Source organism: Primulina tabacum, chromosome 12 (genome assembly GCF_025594145.1).
Source record: "Primulina tabacum isolate GXHZ01 chromosome 12, ASM2559414v2, whole genome shotgun sequence".
Taxonomy (NCBI): Eukaryota; Viridiplantae; Streptophyta; class Magnoliopsida; order Lamiales; family Gesneriaceae; genus Primulina; species Primulina tabacum.
Genome location: NC_134561.1, coordinates 38320066 through 38337429, shown reverse-complemented (window position 1 = coordinate 38337429; position 17364 = coordinate 38320066). Strand labels below are relative to the sequence as shown.

At 35.5% G+C, this 17364-nt stretch overlaps 4 protein-coding genes across 6 annotated transcripts; 3 read left to right on the top strand and 1 right to left on the bottom strand.

Annotated features, from left to right (window-relative positions):
• Window positions 1–727: 727 nt before the first annotated feature.
• Window positions 728–2823, top strand: LOC142520646 (uncharacterized protein At2g34160-like). 2 transcript variants are annotated; one of them, XM_075623721.1, is made up of 5 exons: window positions 728–935; window positions 1023–1071; window positions 1843–1905; window positions 2029–2093; window positions 2346–2536. In XM_075623721.1, the coding sequence occupies exons 1-5, from the start codon at window positions 819–821 to the stop codon at window positions 2382–2384; spliced, it is 333 nt and encodes a 110-aa protein (XP_075479836.1). In that variant the 5' UTR covers window positions 728–818; the 3' UTR covers window positions 2385–2536. The 2 variants fall into 2 exon arrangements, with proteins under 2 accessions (XP_075479836.1, XP_075479835.1); XM_075623720.1 differs by having other exon boundaries at window positions 730–935; window positions 2515–2823.
• Window positions 2824–3704: 881 nt separating this feature from the next.
• LOC142521405 (DCC family protein At1g52590, chloroplastic-like) lies at window positions 3705–6053 on the top strand. The gene is made up of 5 exons (XM_075624610.1): window positions 3705–3987; window positions 4212–4269; window positions 5343–5450; window positions 5623–5715; window positions 5793–6053. The coding sequence occupies exons 1-5, from the start codon at window positions 3807–3809 to the stop codon at window positions 5872–5874; spliced, it is 522 nt and encodes a 173-aa protein (XP_075480725.1). The 5' UTR covers window positions 3705–3806; the 3' UTR covers window positions 5875–6053.
• A 699-nt stretch (window positions 6054–6752) lies between these two features.
• On the top strand, window positions 6753–8894 carry LOC142520521 (phosphatidylcholine:diacylglycerol cholinephosphotransferase 2-like). The gene is made up of 3 exons (XM_075623524.1): window positions 6753–7268; window positions 7653–7790; window positions 8347–8894. The coding sequence occupies exons 1-3, from the start codon at window positions 6870–6872 to the stop codon at window positions 8647–8649; spliced, it is 840 nt and encodes a 279-aa protein (XP_075479639.1). The 5' UTR covers window positions 6753–6869; the 3' UTR covers window positions 8650–8894.
• A 404-nt stretch (window positions 8895–9298) lies between these two features.
• Window positions 9299–11682, bottom strand: LOC142520522 (protein POST-ILLUMINATION CHLOROPHYLL FLUORESCENCE INCREASE, chloroplastic-like). 2 transcript variants are annotated; one of them, XM_075623526.1, is made up of 8 exons: window positions 11467–11682; window positions 11013–11145; window positions 10782–10866; window positions 10627–10705; window positions 10275–10388; window positions 10085–10197; window positions 9885–9995; window positions 9299–9606 (listed from the first exon to the last, which is right to left on the bottom strand). In XM_075623526.1, the coding sequence occupies exons 1-8, from the start codon at window positions 11540–11542 to the stop codon at window positions 9487–9489; spliced, it is 831 nt and encodes a 276-aa protein (XP_075479641.1). In that variant the 5' UTR covers window positions 11543–11682; the 3' UTR covers window positions 9299–9486. The 2 variants fall into 2 exon arrangements, with proteins under 2 accessions (XP_075479641.1, XP_075479642.1); XM_075623527.1 differs by lacking the exons at window positions 11013–11145; window positions 11467–11682 and having other exon boundaries at window positions 10782–10895.
• Between the last annotated feature and the right edge of the window lie 5682 nt (window positions 11683–17364).

The following is a 17364-nucleotide window of genomic DNA, read 5'->3' as shown; positions in this document are numbered from 1 at the left end:
GGTAAAGTTGGAAGAAAAAATTGGTATCCCCTAGGTGGTTACTATCATGCTCTCACCCTTAATAGAATAGAATATATATATATATATACACACACACACACACTAAATAATGTGATATATTTAATTCGATGTTATTTTACTTTTAATTTAAACATATTTGTAACTATTTATTTAAGGGATGTATCGAATTTTTTTAAAATGTGAGTTAATTATATTATTACACAACAAATATTAAAGAGTATTTCCTATAAGCTTGTTAAAAACAAATAAAATATAAAAAGTGATTATATTGAATTTGTGAATATCATACTCGACATTGGTGATCTCCAAATTAAATATCTGCATCTAATAAGAACAGACGGTTAATAAGATGACCTGATAAAAATATTATTCTCATTGCAGATTCAATAATCATGTGATGAAAAAGATTTAAATGTTTAGGTTTTATTTAATGAAAAATAAAATTTTCACAAAGTGAGAAAAATTTCATTCCTTGGTAATTATGTTTTAAATATTTTATATAAATTGTAAACTAAATAGTAAAAATGAATGAATTTATTTTTATTTTTGTAAAAAAAAATTGAAAGTGTCAAATAGATATTGGGCTGAAAAGCCCAAAAGGCCGGGCTTCCCGTGTATCCAAGAATCCCCTAAAACCGGTGCAAATTCCCAATTCTGATTTAAAAAAAACCCTAGCTCCATCATATCTCAGCCGCAAACTTTGAGCAGGAAGACCGGGAGCAAGCTCAGGTGCAGAGTTTTAGCGCAATCTTCCAGTGTCTGCGCGGTTGAATTTTTTATTGCAAATTGAGAATTTAATGGAGGAGATAACGGAGGGAGTGAACAAGATGAACATCGTGGAATTCCAGAAGAAGAACCGGATTCAAGTCTCCCATACCAAGAAGCCTCTTTTCTTTTACGTCAATCTCACCAAGGTATTGGTATCTCAGCTCCTGTGATCAAATGTGAATCCTATTGAAATTAGGTTTATTAATTTGTGTTTTCCTTTCATAAATGTGTAGAGATACATGCAACAGTACAATGAGGTGGAGCTTTCGGCTCTTGGAATGGGTAATTACGATTGCTCGTACTTTTTGTGTATTTGTTTGCTCGTTATGTTAAGTTAGTTTGAGTTTGGCTGATTAGAAGCTAATGATTGGTGACCGAGTTAAAGTTTTTAGTTCTGGTCGGATTTGGATGACATGTCTAATGACGCCACCAGCTAAATTTTTTAGCTGATGTGAAACAATGTAACATGATACCTCGTAGGAAAAAAATGCTGGTTAACAGAAGATTTTCATAGATTTTAAGTATGCTGTTTTAAGTTTAATATTATTTTTAGGAAGCGGAAGCAAACTGTTCTTTTTGGGTATCATTCTTGAATCTGAGCTGAGTAAAAGGCCTTTTTCAACAATTTGAGAAATGTTCTCAAGTCAATTCATGTGTGTGCATAGGATATACGATTTTTTTACCTTCTGTGGTAACCTAGGATATGTAAATGAAAATGCTGATACATGAATCATGGATGGAGCTATGTGGAAGGATGAAGGGAAGGATTTTAAGACTTTGCTTATGATATTGTCATAAATATATGAAACAATATCATTCCAGTTGTTGATCCTGCCTCATAAACTAATGAATCCATCACTTTAAAAATTTCATGCGGATTATTAATGCAGATTGTGCAACACTGCCCTCCATCAGTGAGTAACTGGAATGAATACATAATGTTTCTATATCGCTGCTGATTGTCAAAGGATCTTTCTTTTGAGCTTCTGAATGACGATTTTAATTGTTCTATTTGACATGTACTGATTCTATATTTTGGTTATATTATTGCAGCAATTTCAACAGTTGTCTCAATAGCTGAAATATTGAAAAACAATGGTTTTGCTGTTGAGAAGAGTGAGTTTTCAGTACATACACCCCGGCATTTTTTTTTAGCTTTTTACTTCATAGAGATTTTAAATCGTGAAGCATGTCATAAGTTTCAGATGTATTTTACACTTTTTAATTTACAATATTCAGAAATCATGACATCCACAGTGGAGATAAAGGATGATTCAAGGGGCAGGCCCGTTCAAAAAGCGAAGGTACGAAAGTGCATATTTAGTTGGTTCAAAAAAAATTTAACTAATAAATATCTTTTAAGTTGGTGAAATGTACGTGTTCTTAGGTTTATATTGAACTTTTCATGTCTAGAATAATTTTTTTTGCTTTCTTGTTTACTATTTTATAGTTCATAGATGCTAGCTATAGCAGCTTTCTCATGGAAGTAGAAGGAAATATAATATCTCAATCTCACCGACTGCCAAATAATAAAAAATGACTTCTACATACAGCAGCTCCCAACCGGTGCAAGTTATTTGACACTGCATATCTAATCAATAATCAAAAGCCTGCATCAGTTTCTGTATGGCACTATTGCAGAGCAATAAGATGGTTGATTAGCAAAATCATGGGCTAAATATACGGTTTATTGAGTTTTCGCGTTAATAAAGCTCATTGCTGCAGATTGAAATAGTGTTGGGAAAAACAGCAAACTTCGACGAATTAATGGCTGCTGCACAGGAGGATGGCGAGAATGGCCATGGTGACGACTAGAGCTAGCTATGAAAATGTAATCGCAGACCATCATGTTTCCATAGGTGTATGGTTTTGAATGTTTACCTTAGTTTTGAGTCCACGTAGAGTAGAGTATTGTGTCCTAATATTATTACAAATTGTGCTCTTGTTGGAGACACTGTTGATGTTAGGACTCATGTTTTTGTTTTCCTTTTCAAAATGCTGTCTTGGGTTATTGAATGTCGTACATGTTTGTCCTGAACATAGTTTATTTTAGGTTCGGTCGACCCTAATCCAACGGCTCGGATTTTTTCGAGTCAAATTTTTTTCTTTTTTTACAGGGAGGTGGGCCCGGATCACTCATGTGGAGTGATCCTGGCCGTTCATTGCTCATGCAGGCAGTGCCTGCACGGGTAGGTTGAAACAAAACGTTAAATGGATAGTTACTACGTGATTCATCATAGTTCATACACAAGAAAGAACCGACCCACTACCGATGCCCAACAATTCTAGTGTTGTGTTCAGATACTTCACCTAAAGAAGAAAATTTTATCCACTTGAGGGGAGGAGACTTGATAGAAAATTCAAGATTTTATTTTATTTTATTTTTATGACGATGAAACTCAAGATTGTTATCTTCTTAAGTGCACTTAATAAAAGCAATTGAAAAACACAAAAAAATTATTATATGTTAGGACATTTTCATTTTTATATTAAAAATATACTTAGTTTTATTGTTAAATAAAATCTTTAATAAAAGAAGAGAATAAAATATAAACTAGTAGTTTTTTGTGGGACGGTCTCACGAATATCTATCTTTGAGACGAGTCAATTTTATCGATATTTACAATAAAAAGTAATACTCTTAGCATAAAAAATAATATTTTTTCATGAATGATCCAAATAAGAGATTTGTATTATAAAATATGACCCGTAAAATTTTTTCACACAAGTTTTTGTAGTGTGGTTCTATTATTTTATTTATCATATTTTTTAAGCAAAGCATAATTAGAATTTCTTTATTATTATTTGTTCAACAAGTGGAGTTGCTGGAGACTCCACGTCGCGACTAGCCTCAGAAAGCTGAAACTACTATTTTGCCCCTGAGAAATTCCAAATGTTACACACTTCCCTTCGGCCTCCCATGGTGCTTGTAGTCATTTCAATGTCTGCTGCTTTCTTCTCCATTCGCAGAATCAGATACTGTGAACGAACGAACCTCTAACAGTTCCCTTACTGGTATGGCGCTCATTTTCCCTGCCAAGTGCTCGAGCGTGGCAGTGCCCATTCTACCGCACCTTAGCCCGCGCCGTCGCGGGATTATCCTCTCCGCTAGTTTGTCGCCTTCGACGGAGGTGGACTGGGTAAAAGAAACTTCGAGCTTCTTTGAAAAGGACCCTCGACCGATCATGTTGTTTGACGGTACTGTCCAGTTTAGTGAACGATTGCTGTAAAGGTTTTTTTGGCAATAAATTTTTCGTGTACGACATCCTAGTGTTTTTGTTAAAGTTGTTCTCTTAAAATTACAGGTTCCTGCTAAAGATTAGATTTTTCTTTGGGTTTTTCTCAGTAAAACTCAAGATATCACTAGATAAGTTACAAATAAAATATATGGGATTTGTAAATTTTCTTTTGTTGGGTGGCAGGTGTTTGCAATTTATGTAATGGAGGCGTGAAGTTTGTCCGAAACAATGATCGAAAAAGGTTGGAACACCTCACCTTCTTTTGAAACATTGAATGTAAATGCGGTTATTTTGTAATTTTAGGAATATGCCCTTTTAATCTTTGACCTGGCTGCACATGAAAAAGTTTATCTTTCTTGATAATTTCATCTTTGCCAGGTGCTGAGAATTGTATAATATTTTGAATCTGACTCTGTAGAGTAAGCTTGTTTAAATCTAGATAAGTTGGAGTGATACTTGTCATTATATCTTGCTCGGTGGCTTATAATATGCAGTTCTTTAAATTGAAGTTTCGGCAATATATTTGAAATTTGTTTGTACAAGAGAGATGGATAAATTCGATCTTAGCAGTGTCCCAAGTGGTAAGGATTGATCAACATTGATCAGGCCCATGGCCAACACATGGGTTGTGGATTTCGCCTTCGCATAGTAACGGAGAGCATGATCAAATTTTCCAAGAGAGGTGACTGACTGCACTGCTGTTGATCCTTCGGTTTAATTGCTTGAGGATAGGTCTTTGTGTTAGAATCATTATTTTATTGTTCTATAGTGGTAACTCGCCGTCATACAGCTGGATTGTAAGTATGATGTACGAAAATAAAGAGTGTACCAGCAAGTATTGTCCTTCGATTCTTCTTCCATCTGTTTTTGGATTTGGATGGTGCTGGTATTGATAAATCATTCCGAGAATTGCTGAATTTAATTCTGTTTTGTGGGCTTAACTTTCTTGATATCTGTTGCTAAAAAACATAACCATCCATTTCTTGACTTTGTTTTTTATCTGAAGTTGTGTATGTGATCTTCAGACTTTCTAAAACCATGTATATCAAGACAATTTCATGAGACAACTCGAATTCGCTTAAATCTCCCTATAAACTTTAAGAATGACATGCTAGCGATTACTTATAGAGTGCATCGGCGGCTCTCAATGATTATCTGCAGAAAAAGGTTGTATCTTGGTAAATAGTTGGATTTGATTTAAACCACCCCCTTGTGATGGATCTCTTTCATATTTAACCCCTCTTGGACTAAGGTCTGTTGATTCTCCATTCAAGTGACTTTCTTCTCATCACTTTGCATGGAATTTTTTTCCAGGAACATTAGATTTGAAGCTCTACAGAGTGAAGTAGGCAAAAAACTGCTTCAGAGATCTGGAAGAGCACCAAATGATATTTCAAGTGTTGTACTTGTTGATAAAGATAGGTATATCTCCCAACACTCCTTTTACTATTAAAGTTGGCATTTGAAAGCAATATTCAAGCTAGCTTCACATTTTCCTTCCAAACAAAACACTTCGATCAAAAAAGATTTTCCCCAGCGAGCAAAATCACGTTCCCTGGGCGTAAACTCAGTAGCATTTGAGCATTGATTTCAGGTCATATATCAAGTCAGAAGCTGTACTAAAGATAATGCAATACATCGACTTGCCCTTTCCCCAGCTTGCTCTCTTTCTGCAATTCATACCACTGTAAGTAGTGTTGTTCCATTTCCAAGAATCAATTAAGCACTCTCGTTTTACTTCATTCTTGCTATTAATTTTTGCAGATTCATTCGAGATTTTGTATATGACAACGTCGCAGATAACAGATACAGTTTTTTCGGCCGCTCGGATTCATGTGACTTGTAGCTAGCAGCATGCTGCCATATGATGCCATGTATCACTTAACCTATAAATAACTCAGAACCTCCCTTCCCTTTTGAAAGAAGTTCCCTTACAGAAGAAATTATGTATTTTTTTTTAGAACCGGATACAGTATCAGCGCTTACTCGGCTAAAGGATCACTCGGATTTTCAAAAGAGGCAAAACTTCATATTTACCAGAGAACATGACAACACACAATCACTAATCTGATACAAACATTTTCTGGTCAGGCTGATAACAAAATAATCAAAGAACTCATCACATTTGTGAATTTAATCAAAATAATCAAAGACCTAAATTTTTTTTTATAAAAAATCTATTTTCTTCTTCATATTATATACGGAACACATGCGTATGTCACGGTCCGTTTGGTGGAGGATAATGCAATTTTTTAAATAATAATTTATACTATTTTATTAAGTTTGAGACACTTAAAGTAACTAATTTTGGTGTCATGATTCGTTTTAATAATTATATATATTAATAAAATGTTCAAATTTTATTGTAAGTTATATGTAATTCATCGAATAGAGTCAGTTTTTCTTGGATTTATGTTATCGGTTTAAGTCATTTTTTTATTATTTTTTATTTTTTTATTTTTCACTTTACTTTTTAATTTATATATCAAAATTACAGTGTAGTCTCTCGCTATTTTTTATAATTATATTTTGATCCTCATTTAAATATAAATCAAATGAATTATAAAAAATATTATACAAGCATGCAAGTTGCAACGCGTGCGTCTGTGAATAAATTTACATAACCTAGGAGGTATGCCACTAAAAAAAAAAGAAAAGAAAATCAAAAGTAATGGGAACTACTTATGATATATTTCAACTTATTTTGACTTAAATTTCCCATTTCCACAACCAATTCATTCAACCCCACCACCACCTTGTATAATCCGTCACACGCATAAATACACACAAACTAGTGCCCTCTGCCTTTATTCCACATGCCAATCGGAGCAACCACCGGAGATGAACGGAGCCACCACCCGCCTCCGTTCCTCTACTAACAAAAGACCCACACAGTCCGCACCCACCAACGGCGTCTACAAGCAACTCTCGGATTCTCCCGACATGATCCAGAAAAGATTCACCTCGTCCTCGATCTTCGATAAAAATATCCGTTGCCACGTGAGCAACGCTCATTTCTTGAAATGGACCGCGGGGGACGTGTACGGGACTGCGAGGAATCACCCCGTGCCGTTCGCCTTCGCTGCCTGCGTCCTGTTCTTCATGGTGGTTGAGTACACGCTAAACATGGTTCCGTCGACTGCTCCGCCGTTTGATCTGGGCTTTGTCGCCACCGCAGCCCTCCACCGGTCTCTCGCCGCCAAGCCCGACCTCAATACGCTTCTTGCTGGGCTTAATACGGTAAATTTAATATTGCATTTCATTCTCTCGATTAAAAAAATTACTACTTTTTCCATTTTAGCCTATTTATGGGCTTTTTTTCACTTGTAAATAATTTTGAGTGGTGGGTTTGACTTTAATTCGATGTGTAAATTGCACATTGCAGTTGATGTTGCTGATTGCAAATGGCAGAAAGTGCGGTGGTGCATTTACCTTTGAATTTTGATGTTGACATATGATACAAGCTCTATTTACATTATATTTAGATTTGCTACATATAATAATATATTTTGAATGCAAACGGTCCCACGGACTAGGATTGAGTATGGACTTGCTATGTATACCAAGTTATAAAATTGAATTGTTTAATGAGATTTTCAAAAATTTCGAATCTTTGTGGTTTAGGTGTTTGTGGGCATGCAAACGGCCTACATAATAGGTACCTTTGTGATTGAGGGAAGACCAAGAGCTACCTTATCAGCGCTGTTCATGTTCACATGTAGAGGAATTCTTGGATATGTCACACAGCTTCCAGTGCCCCAGGTTCTTATTTATATATGTTCCTTGAAACTATGTTCAAAATTCAATTTTTATGCAAATTTTTGGAAGATTATTCGCATAACTGAGATATTGACCGGGTTAGAATACAAATGGAGTCGAGTTCCATGCATGAGTTGTGAATTCAAATCCAATCCACGATTACTAAGGATCTAGTTGGTCAAGAATGAAAAGTTCATATTTTTTTACAAAACTTGAAGTAACTTAACTCTTATCTATAAGACTTGAGCAACTCAAAGGTCACTCGAGCTTAAATTACATATGCTCGAGCTCAAGTTAAACAATGGTTCAAACAGCTTGAGCTCCATCAGAATCAAGTTTGAGTCGATAATTGAGTGATCTCATTGCATAGATGGAAATATGATATCAAATATCTTATAGGTCAACCAGTTCACGGGACAAGCATGGATTTTTTAATACTTTTAAAACAAGAAACATGAGTTATTTAACCAAAGGTTTACAATAACTTGCACAGTATTGTCTATCTGTTACATATGTGATCTAAACAAGCATTTGTGATGTTTTGATCGTTTCTTGACAGGAATTCTTGGGTTCAGGTGCAGATTTTCCAGTGGGGAATGTGTCATTTTTCTTGTTTTATTCTGGCCATGTAGCTGCCTCGGTGATCGCTTCTTTAGACATGAAACGGATGCAAAGATGGGAATTCGCGTACACATTTGATGCCCTAAACGTCTTGCAAGTCGTTAGGTTACTAACTACTAGAGGTCACTACACGATCGACTTGGCAGTTGGTGTTGGGGCTGGGATACTCTTCGATTCTCTGGCCGGAAAGTATGAACATAAGAAGAAAGAAAATGGCGTGAGCTGTAATGAAACGATTTAAGTGGCTCGTGTAATTCCCCAAACACAAGATATTCAGCTGTTATGTTTGAAAAAGAATCTTGAAACTATGTGCAATGCAATGTTTAGAAACGTTAAATTCGTGTGATTTGTAAAGATGCTTGTGATTTTCTTGGAAGTTGGAAATAGGATTTAGGTATATGTATGTATCGAACCATGTAAATAGGTGGCAAGAATTTGCTCAGTTCTATCTTTCCCCAGAAAGTTGCTAGTATTTTTGTTTCATGCCTATCATCTGGTATACTAAATGGGTGATTTAAATTTAACCTGGCCTAATTTTTTGCAGCCAAATCCAATTGAGCATCCTATTAATTAGGCCGCTCCCTACCACCAGTAACTAAAATCTTGACCAATAGTTTCTTTATTACTATTAAATATGAATCTTGTCTCCAACAAGGCTGCAAATTAACATTTAGGGATTCGGACAAGTCTTGAAACCTTTGATTTGCTGAACATCACACAACTAATTGTGCGACTAATTCAGTCCAACATGTCTTAAACTGAAAATGAGTTTTGATCAACAAATCCAGAAACTTAAGGAACAGCAAAAATACCCTTCAAAGGGTTGATTGAGCAATCACCAGTCTTATGTTCACATGCAATACTCAGTTGCAAAGATTGACAATCTGAGCTGTATCACGTAGAATTACGCCTTTATTTGATCCCAAGTTGCTTTATATACAAGCACAGCCCAACCAATAGAAGTTACATGTATATACTGATGCTGTCACCAATTTCGATGTGTTCTACAGACAAGCCTTTAAGAATCACGCACAGCGAAAAGCGTCTGGTGTATGAGCTGGAATCCTATGTGTCGTGGCTAGTCCTCAGAATCTAAGTAAGGAGGGCAAGAACCATCGTCCACATTGGCCAGTGGGTTGAAAAGGAGCGAGTTTGGATCAGTACATCCAGGTACGAGATCAAGATTGCAGCGGTCACCCTGTATCCATGACAAAAGTTTAGTTTCAGGTTTTTTTATGCTTTTATCTTTTGGATGCTTAACAAAACATGAATCATCTACGCATCTTTTAGACGTTCTAAATCGCCCTCTCGATTTCATAGACAATAAAAAATTTATATTGCATTTCGAAATGGGGGCAGTGGAGTTAATCTTCCGCATGTATGTACTCTACTTAAGCTACTGATACAGAACCAAAAGCACCACTTTCGGTAGTTGTGCTACATAGGCAGCCACACCGAACAGTAGGGGTAACTTACTCCTTCCAAAGTTAAGTTACCGATCATAGCACATCTAGTGACCACTATGTTATTATCAGGAAATATTGCTTTGTCACATGCACCTTCCTTGCTCAGCTCCTTGGCAAGACCCTGCGAACAAAAATTAAATGTTTACGATGAAATAGTTGGTATTAAGGCAGGTAAACATTCCCTAAACAGGATTAAGAACAGTTTGTCACCTCAGAGAAAAAGTCCATTGGTCTATTCCGCCAAGCCTTTGGCACTTGAAATTGTAGCTTGTAGGGACCGTCCCAATCGACTCCATTCGTAAATGAAAATATTAAACTTAATGCTGAAAAATAGAGAACATCAAGAGAATGAAATACGCCGCAATTTATAAACTAGATTGAATTTGTGCAAGGGGTATACCATGCTTTGGGATGCATATTTGGATTGTGTAAAAAGGAGGATCGGCTTTTCCTCTTACTTTCTGGAGCATTACTCGTGGCTCACCACCACACATGATGGGCTGATTGAACCCTCCTACAGAATGCGTCGATTAACAGAACGCCGCCCACATGCAAACATACAGCACATAATTCAAGATAAACAATGGAGTGGTAAATGCACCATTCACAAGCTTATATATTCGAGCACATAAGACATCAATAATTGAATTTGCATTTCAACAATATTGATCCAGCTTCATGGTTTATTGGAAAGCGAATGACGCGCAACAAAGTCTATTGAAGCCAACTTTGGATGGAGCGTGAGAAATTACCATTAAAAGCAATTCCGTAGTCTTCGTTGGGAACAAGTTTGTTTGCCATAGGATTATAGAATAGCTTTAGTCTCTCACCCTGTTAATTTTCCCAAGAAATCACACACATGAACAGAATACAGAGGAAATAAAGTTGAGCTAAACATTTAACATACAGCAGTAGGGGGAAGGCCGTTCATGGTCTTCCAGTAGACTGGAGCTCTTCCAAGATCAAAGGTGGCCCATCTAGGAAGCACATAACTATAAAACAGCATTCAAGAAACTATACCATGAGACTTCATGGACACGAATGCAATTGTCTTGACCGATAAAGAGTTGAACAAAACTCAAAACTGACATTCTAATCTTGTAAAAAAAATGGAGGTGTGAAATTTATATGAACTTACTCTTTAGTTTCCATAATGGGGGCATCTGCAACTGGAGTAGTAGCAGCAGCATCAATTACTTGCCCTCTAATCTTAATTAATCTTCTCTTACTTGGATAATTTCTAGGCAAAGAACTCCCCCAAAAACTAGTGGCTACAAGAAAATTTTATGTTTGATAACATAAGATACTCATGATAATTACTGATGAATATGAAGCTTTAGAAAAATTAGTGGTAATGATTAGTAAAATTTATCAAACTCCTACGTTAAATATGTGATTTTAGCATTCTTTATCCATAAAAAACATGAATTTTCTCCAACTCATTTGTATTCGATACACAACCATGAATCCTATTCACTAAGATCTTGATCTAATTCCAATCCAAGCAATTACAGACTAGTTATATGCTTTGTTACATCAGACAACGAATCAAGATCGCATAGAGATCATTATTCTTTAAAAAAAAAGGGTACCTGAAGAAGTAGAGTTTGATACTATTTGTTTGGAAGAATTAAACAGAGCAGCACTTGTAGCAGCTGTCGCAGCCATTTCTCAAGCAATGTACAGATGTATCTGTCTGGGGAGTGAGGACTTAGATAAAGAAGGAGATGAGGTTCATAGAGATATAAACACAACCACACAACACAAACTTTGCACTCCCAAATATCTCTAAGCAAACAGAAAAGGACAAAAGGCGCGACTTGCATATATCTTGTGTGAACCTAAAAAATCTTGATCTTTTCATCACCAGCCTCACAAGATACATGCAAAGTCTCCAATTCAACCCCACAAAACCTGCTGTCGCCTTATTGTTATTATTTTTTTTTTTTTTAAGAATAAGCAGCACATTTGACGTCGGATTGGAGCCACATGTGGCGCAGCATTGTAAAAACTATTAAAAAATGAAAAAAAAAAAATTTGTTTCGTACATGTAGTTTTGTTATATTTTAATTAATAATAAAATTTGTATTATTTTTTATTTTTTGTAATTATAAATAAATATTTTTAAATTAATATATTTGAAAATTATAAAAATTTTAAGGCTTTGAATTGAAATTAATTAACTATAAAAACTATGAATTTAATGAACAACCAAAGTAAATTATTAATGCGTTAAAAAATTGCAAATTAAGTATGACAAACAAAAAATATTACGAAACAATAACTAATAAACAACAAAATTACAAAACATAAAAATATAAAGTAAATCGGATCTCAATCCTCAAATATCTTCAAAATAAGATCCAAAGTTGGCATTATCTTGATTTTCGGCTTCAAGTCTTTTTGGCTAAATTATTTATTGTTGAGTTTTAGTATATTCAAACAGATTTGGACCAATAATTTTGCTGTATTGTATTATTTATTTAATATAAAATGTTCATATTTTATTCTTTCTAATTTATGTTTTTTTAATAAATGAATATTTTTATTAAAATTATAAAAAAATTCAAATAAGTAATTCAAATTTTAATATATAAATTATGAGACTTAATTATTATGATGTTATCAAACTATAAATAATTATTAAAAAATAAAAATATTAATGTTGAAATAAAGAAGAATATTGTGTAGTGCAGAATGAATGATTTGAAATGATTTTCATGCATCATCAACGTAGCACTGGATGTGATGCAAAATGCAGTAGGTTGGAGAGACCTGAGAAACAAAAATCACTCACTAATTCACGGTGTATTTATATAGAGAAACAGAAACGGTTCAAGGGTCCTGATAATTTTCCGGGCAGCATCAATTCCTGTCCCGGGAAATGAAAAAGATTCTAGCTTTGGCATGATTTTGCTATCTGATGTTGTAGTTAAGGGGAGGAAGAATATTTATTGGGGCAGAAAGTGGAATTCTTTGGATATGGCCACAGTTGGGGTACTTGTGGCTATGCATTTGCTGTGTATTGCCGCTCCATTCACATTCAATTGGGGAGCATTTTCTGTTGCCGTAGGATTGTATGCCATCTCGGGCCTTTTGGACATCACCCTTTCTTTCCACAGAAATCTTTCTCACCGGAGTTTCAAGCTTTCCAAATTGCTGGAATACTTCTTCGCGTACTGTGGTGTTCAAGCCCTTCAAGTTGGATTCTTTTGCCTGGTACCACAGAACCAAGATTTCGCATGATGTAGAATCAATAAAAAAAGGAAAACAAAAAGGAAAAAGATTTGCGCTTTGTTTTTTGTCTTGAAATCCAACTGACTGAGTGAGCACACATCGGTACCACAAATATCAGTTTTGTGATACAGAGAAAAACCCTCACAGCCCCCTCGAAGGATTCTGGTTCAGCAACATGAGTTGGCTTTCGATACCAGCAGTATAACTGAAAGGGTATTTTCAGTATTCCAATTGTTTGAATATAAACATATACACAATCTCTCGCGAGTGTTCATGGGTATATTTTGCAATGCGGGAATCCCAACAAAGTTGGTGATTTGGAGAAACAACCCTTGCACAAGTTTCTTCAAAGAACTTATGTTGTCTATCCGATTGCTCTTGAGGCCCTCTACTATATGCCCTCGGAGGGTTCCCCTACACTGGGAAGTGGCACTACTGTTCATTACTACAATGTTGGTGATTTGGAGAAACAACTCTTTTACAAGTTTCTTTAAATAGCATGCAATATGAGACTCACTTTCACAGTCGAATATAAATTTTGTTCCATTGACTTTGAAAATCTGTCATCCTCCTATTCAATCCTACCTGAACGGGTAGAATCGACAAAACTGTAGTTGGCCGTTCATATTTATTTATTTTTGGAGCCTTAATACTATTTCGAATATTGGAGGCTAGAAGGTAGCAGCTCTTGCAAGGGATTTCGTTGAAACTGAGATCTTCCCAATAGACAGTACTTTTATTGCGTAAAATGTTGATGTACTAATCAAAACTATATGATATTTGGACAATATTAGCATTAAAAAGAAGTTTATGATTTAATCATAACAGCTAAATGTGGATTGTTAATGTCATTATGGTATTTCTTGTATCGCAGGGTGTGAGAATCGTGTGGGTGTACCAAATCACTTGGCTGGTGAACTCGGCTTGCCATGTTTGGGGAAAACAAGCGTGGAATACGGGTGATGATCTATCTCGAAATAATTGGTACCTTTGCTTTTTTATCTATCTATTCTTTAAAGTTGCAAAGTCCGGAACCGGAAATGAAATCGTCAACTGTCCATTGCTTGTGGGATTATCATTCTTGGAAACAATTAATTGATCATCTCCATTACTGAATTGAATTTGAATTTCTAGGTGGGTACATTGCTTGCGTTTGGTGAGGGTTAGCATAATAATCACCACGCCTTCGAGTACTCGGCGAGGCATGGGATCGAATGGTGGCAAATCGATATGACATGGTTTCGGTTTCTTCAAGCCATAGGGTTGGCCTCCGATGTCAAGTTGCCCACCACAAACCACAAGCAAAGATGGGCTTTTGGATCAGTCCATCCTTAGGCAAACGAGTTCCTACTTGTTTTCCAATACTTTTGAGTTTTTGTTCATTTGGCGCTGCACCTAAAGAAAATTACTATATCCCAATATATATATATATAGCACATCCATAATGTAAAGAAATTCTCCAAGAAAGAGGCAACTCTTTCATAGAAGAAATGGAAAAAGAAACGAAAAGAGAAGGTGGAAAACTAATGAAAATGTACCACCATGCCCGCTACGTGTCCACTAACTCTCCTGCGTTGTCAAAAATCATTACCAGTCCTCCTTTCTTTCACCAGGCGCCTGAAACCTGTGCTCAAACCACGATGCTAAAAGGTTTACCATTTTATATTATAAAATAACAATACCGGACAAAACAATGCTTCGTTCAGTAGGGGGGACGTGTGTGGGAAAAGTCTGTCAGGTGGGGTTAATTAATTTAAGAGCAGAAATGTGAATGAGTGAACGAATGGGCAATGGCTGCATGCACAGGCATCTGTCGGGAGGGATGGGAGTCAGGCATTACCGCCGCACACTCCTGCAGCCAGGTTTCTGCCTAAATGCACGCCAACCTTTTTGGCCACTGATCTATATATATATATCACCCAGGCTTCGTAAATAGTTTCATAATATTATATTAAGAAACCTTTTTCTTCAATTTTAAATTATTTTTATATGAATAAATATAATTATTATACATTATCATTTTCCAAATGAGTGAGGTAGTCATGATATTGATTCTAACCAAAGTCGAGCACTCCCAATTACACGACGTTGTTTTGAAAAAAAAAATTCTACCGGTGAAGCTTTAACTTGCTGTAGAATTGATTTTGGAGCTGGTTTAGATCCAAGTTTGATCACATCGAGCTCAAATAGTTCTTATATAAATATTTCAAACTTGAATATATGTAAAGAAAAAATTGTATTTTTGGTCTTATATCTTTTTTTTTTCATTCTTGATTCTATATGTATAATCAGTTTTAGGTATGTGTCTTTCTTTCTTTTTTAAAATATAATTTAGGCATTTTCATTGGATTTTAACATGATATTGTAAGATGGTTCAAGTCGGTAAACATAGCGACGGTTTTAATTTAAAAATTGCGACGGTTTTATTTACCGTCACTAAATATGCATGTCATGAATCAAATGAAATTGGACGCCCATTTTCGCAGCGTGTAATAATATGCATGTCGTAAACAATAATATTGACGGTGTGCGATTAATGTACGCCGTTAATGTCTACACACGATTTTTTTTTAATTTTTTGTAATATTAACAGCGCACATAAACATGTACGCTGTTAATAATTGTAAGGCTCGAGATTATATCATTTTAATCCGAAATTATTTAATTTACGAATTTTGGAATGATGAATTAGATTCCACGATTTTTTTAATTAATTAGGATTGAAATGAAATTAAAAAGAGTTTTGAGGACCAAATTGCAAATAGTGAAGAATTCAGGGTCTAAAGTGCAATATTGGCTTGAGTGGGACACTTGGCATACCATGCTTGCTTGAGATATATATTCTCATCTCCCTCGGCATCTACAGGAAGAAAGAGTCGAGACTTTCCAGAAAATTTCTCTCAAGCTTCATTTGATACTAGAATTGTGATTTTGCATGTACCGGTGATCCGATTTTTAATCCGAACACAGTTCTGTGATCCTCTCGTCAACGGCTACAACAGGACGTAAGTTTTATTGATTTCTGACATGATTTGAAATTAGGAGATTAAAAGAATTAGATATGATTCATATAAGGTGTTCTTGCGATATCAGTAATCGTATATTTGAAGTCAGATCGAAGAACAGACCGTTTATGCAATTGTTATGATTTTTCAGATATTGGATTGAAATTATTCAAATTTCTACGATCATGGATTATTTTGACTATTGGTTATGATTTGTAATTGATATCTGTTGATATTGTACTGATTGGGATATCGGGATTGTGCCGTTAAACCGTTGATTTGAATTAGATTCAAATTGATCAGATTCAGTATTGAATTGGGAATGGAATGTTGATATTATTATTCTCGATATGTCATTTCAGATTGACAGAGACAGTCTTGAATTCAGAACTTCCAATTCTTTAGATCGAGATTACGAAAGAAAGGTATAAGTTAATGGGGTATTGGGAGATCGACTCAACTAGGATATACTTGAATTTCCCTAAATCACATACTTATTGTTGTTATATGCATTGATTTGATTTTATATGTTGTTCTATTGATTTATAGGAAGCATGTATTAGACGAGTATTAGACGAGTGATCTTGTGACAGAAGTGCCTGATAGTGGTGGGATCGCCACGGGCACATTGCACGATGTCACAAGATAGTGTATTGGCAATAGTGCCACAGTCTGTGACGGATAGGTCAAGACACTGGATGTTTGGTTATATCGACGTGGATAGAATCGGAGTTTCTTCTATTACTGTTGGTCGATATAAAAATGCCAACGTCTGGAAACTGGGATCCCTAGACTATGATTGAGTCTAGTCTGAGTCGTAGAGTCACGAGCATTGTCGACAGTTTTATATTGATTATGTTTCAGATTTTGATACATATTGCTGTTATCTGTCCATGCTTTTATGTGTATCATATATATGATTGCATGTTCGTTGATTTATACTGGGATTATATTCTCACCGGAATTATCCGGCTGTTGTCGTGTTTGTATGTGTGCATGACAACAGGTGGGACAAGATCAGGGTCGAGGAGATGACGAGAGATCATGAATAGAGTGGAGACCACGGACTTTGACGTTGCTGTAGATAGGGTTTGGACACGTGATAGCTAGTTGTTGAACCTGAGTTTTGAATGATTGTATATAGTATCAAACTTGTGCTTGAATACTGATATGTATATTAGAATGATTTCCATTACGTTCCGCGTTTAAAAAAAAATTAGACTATGTTTATTATAATTGATTAAATTG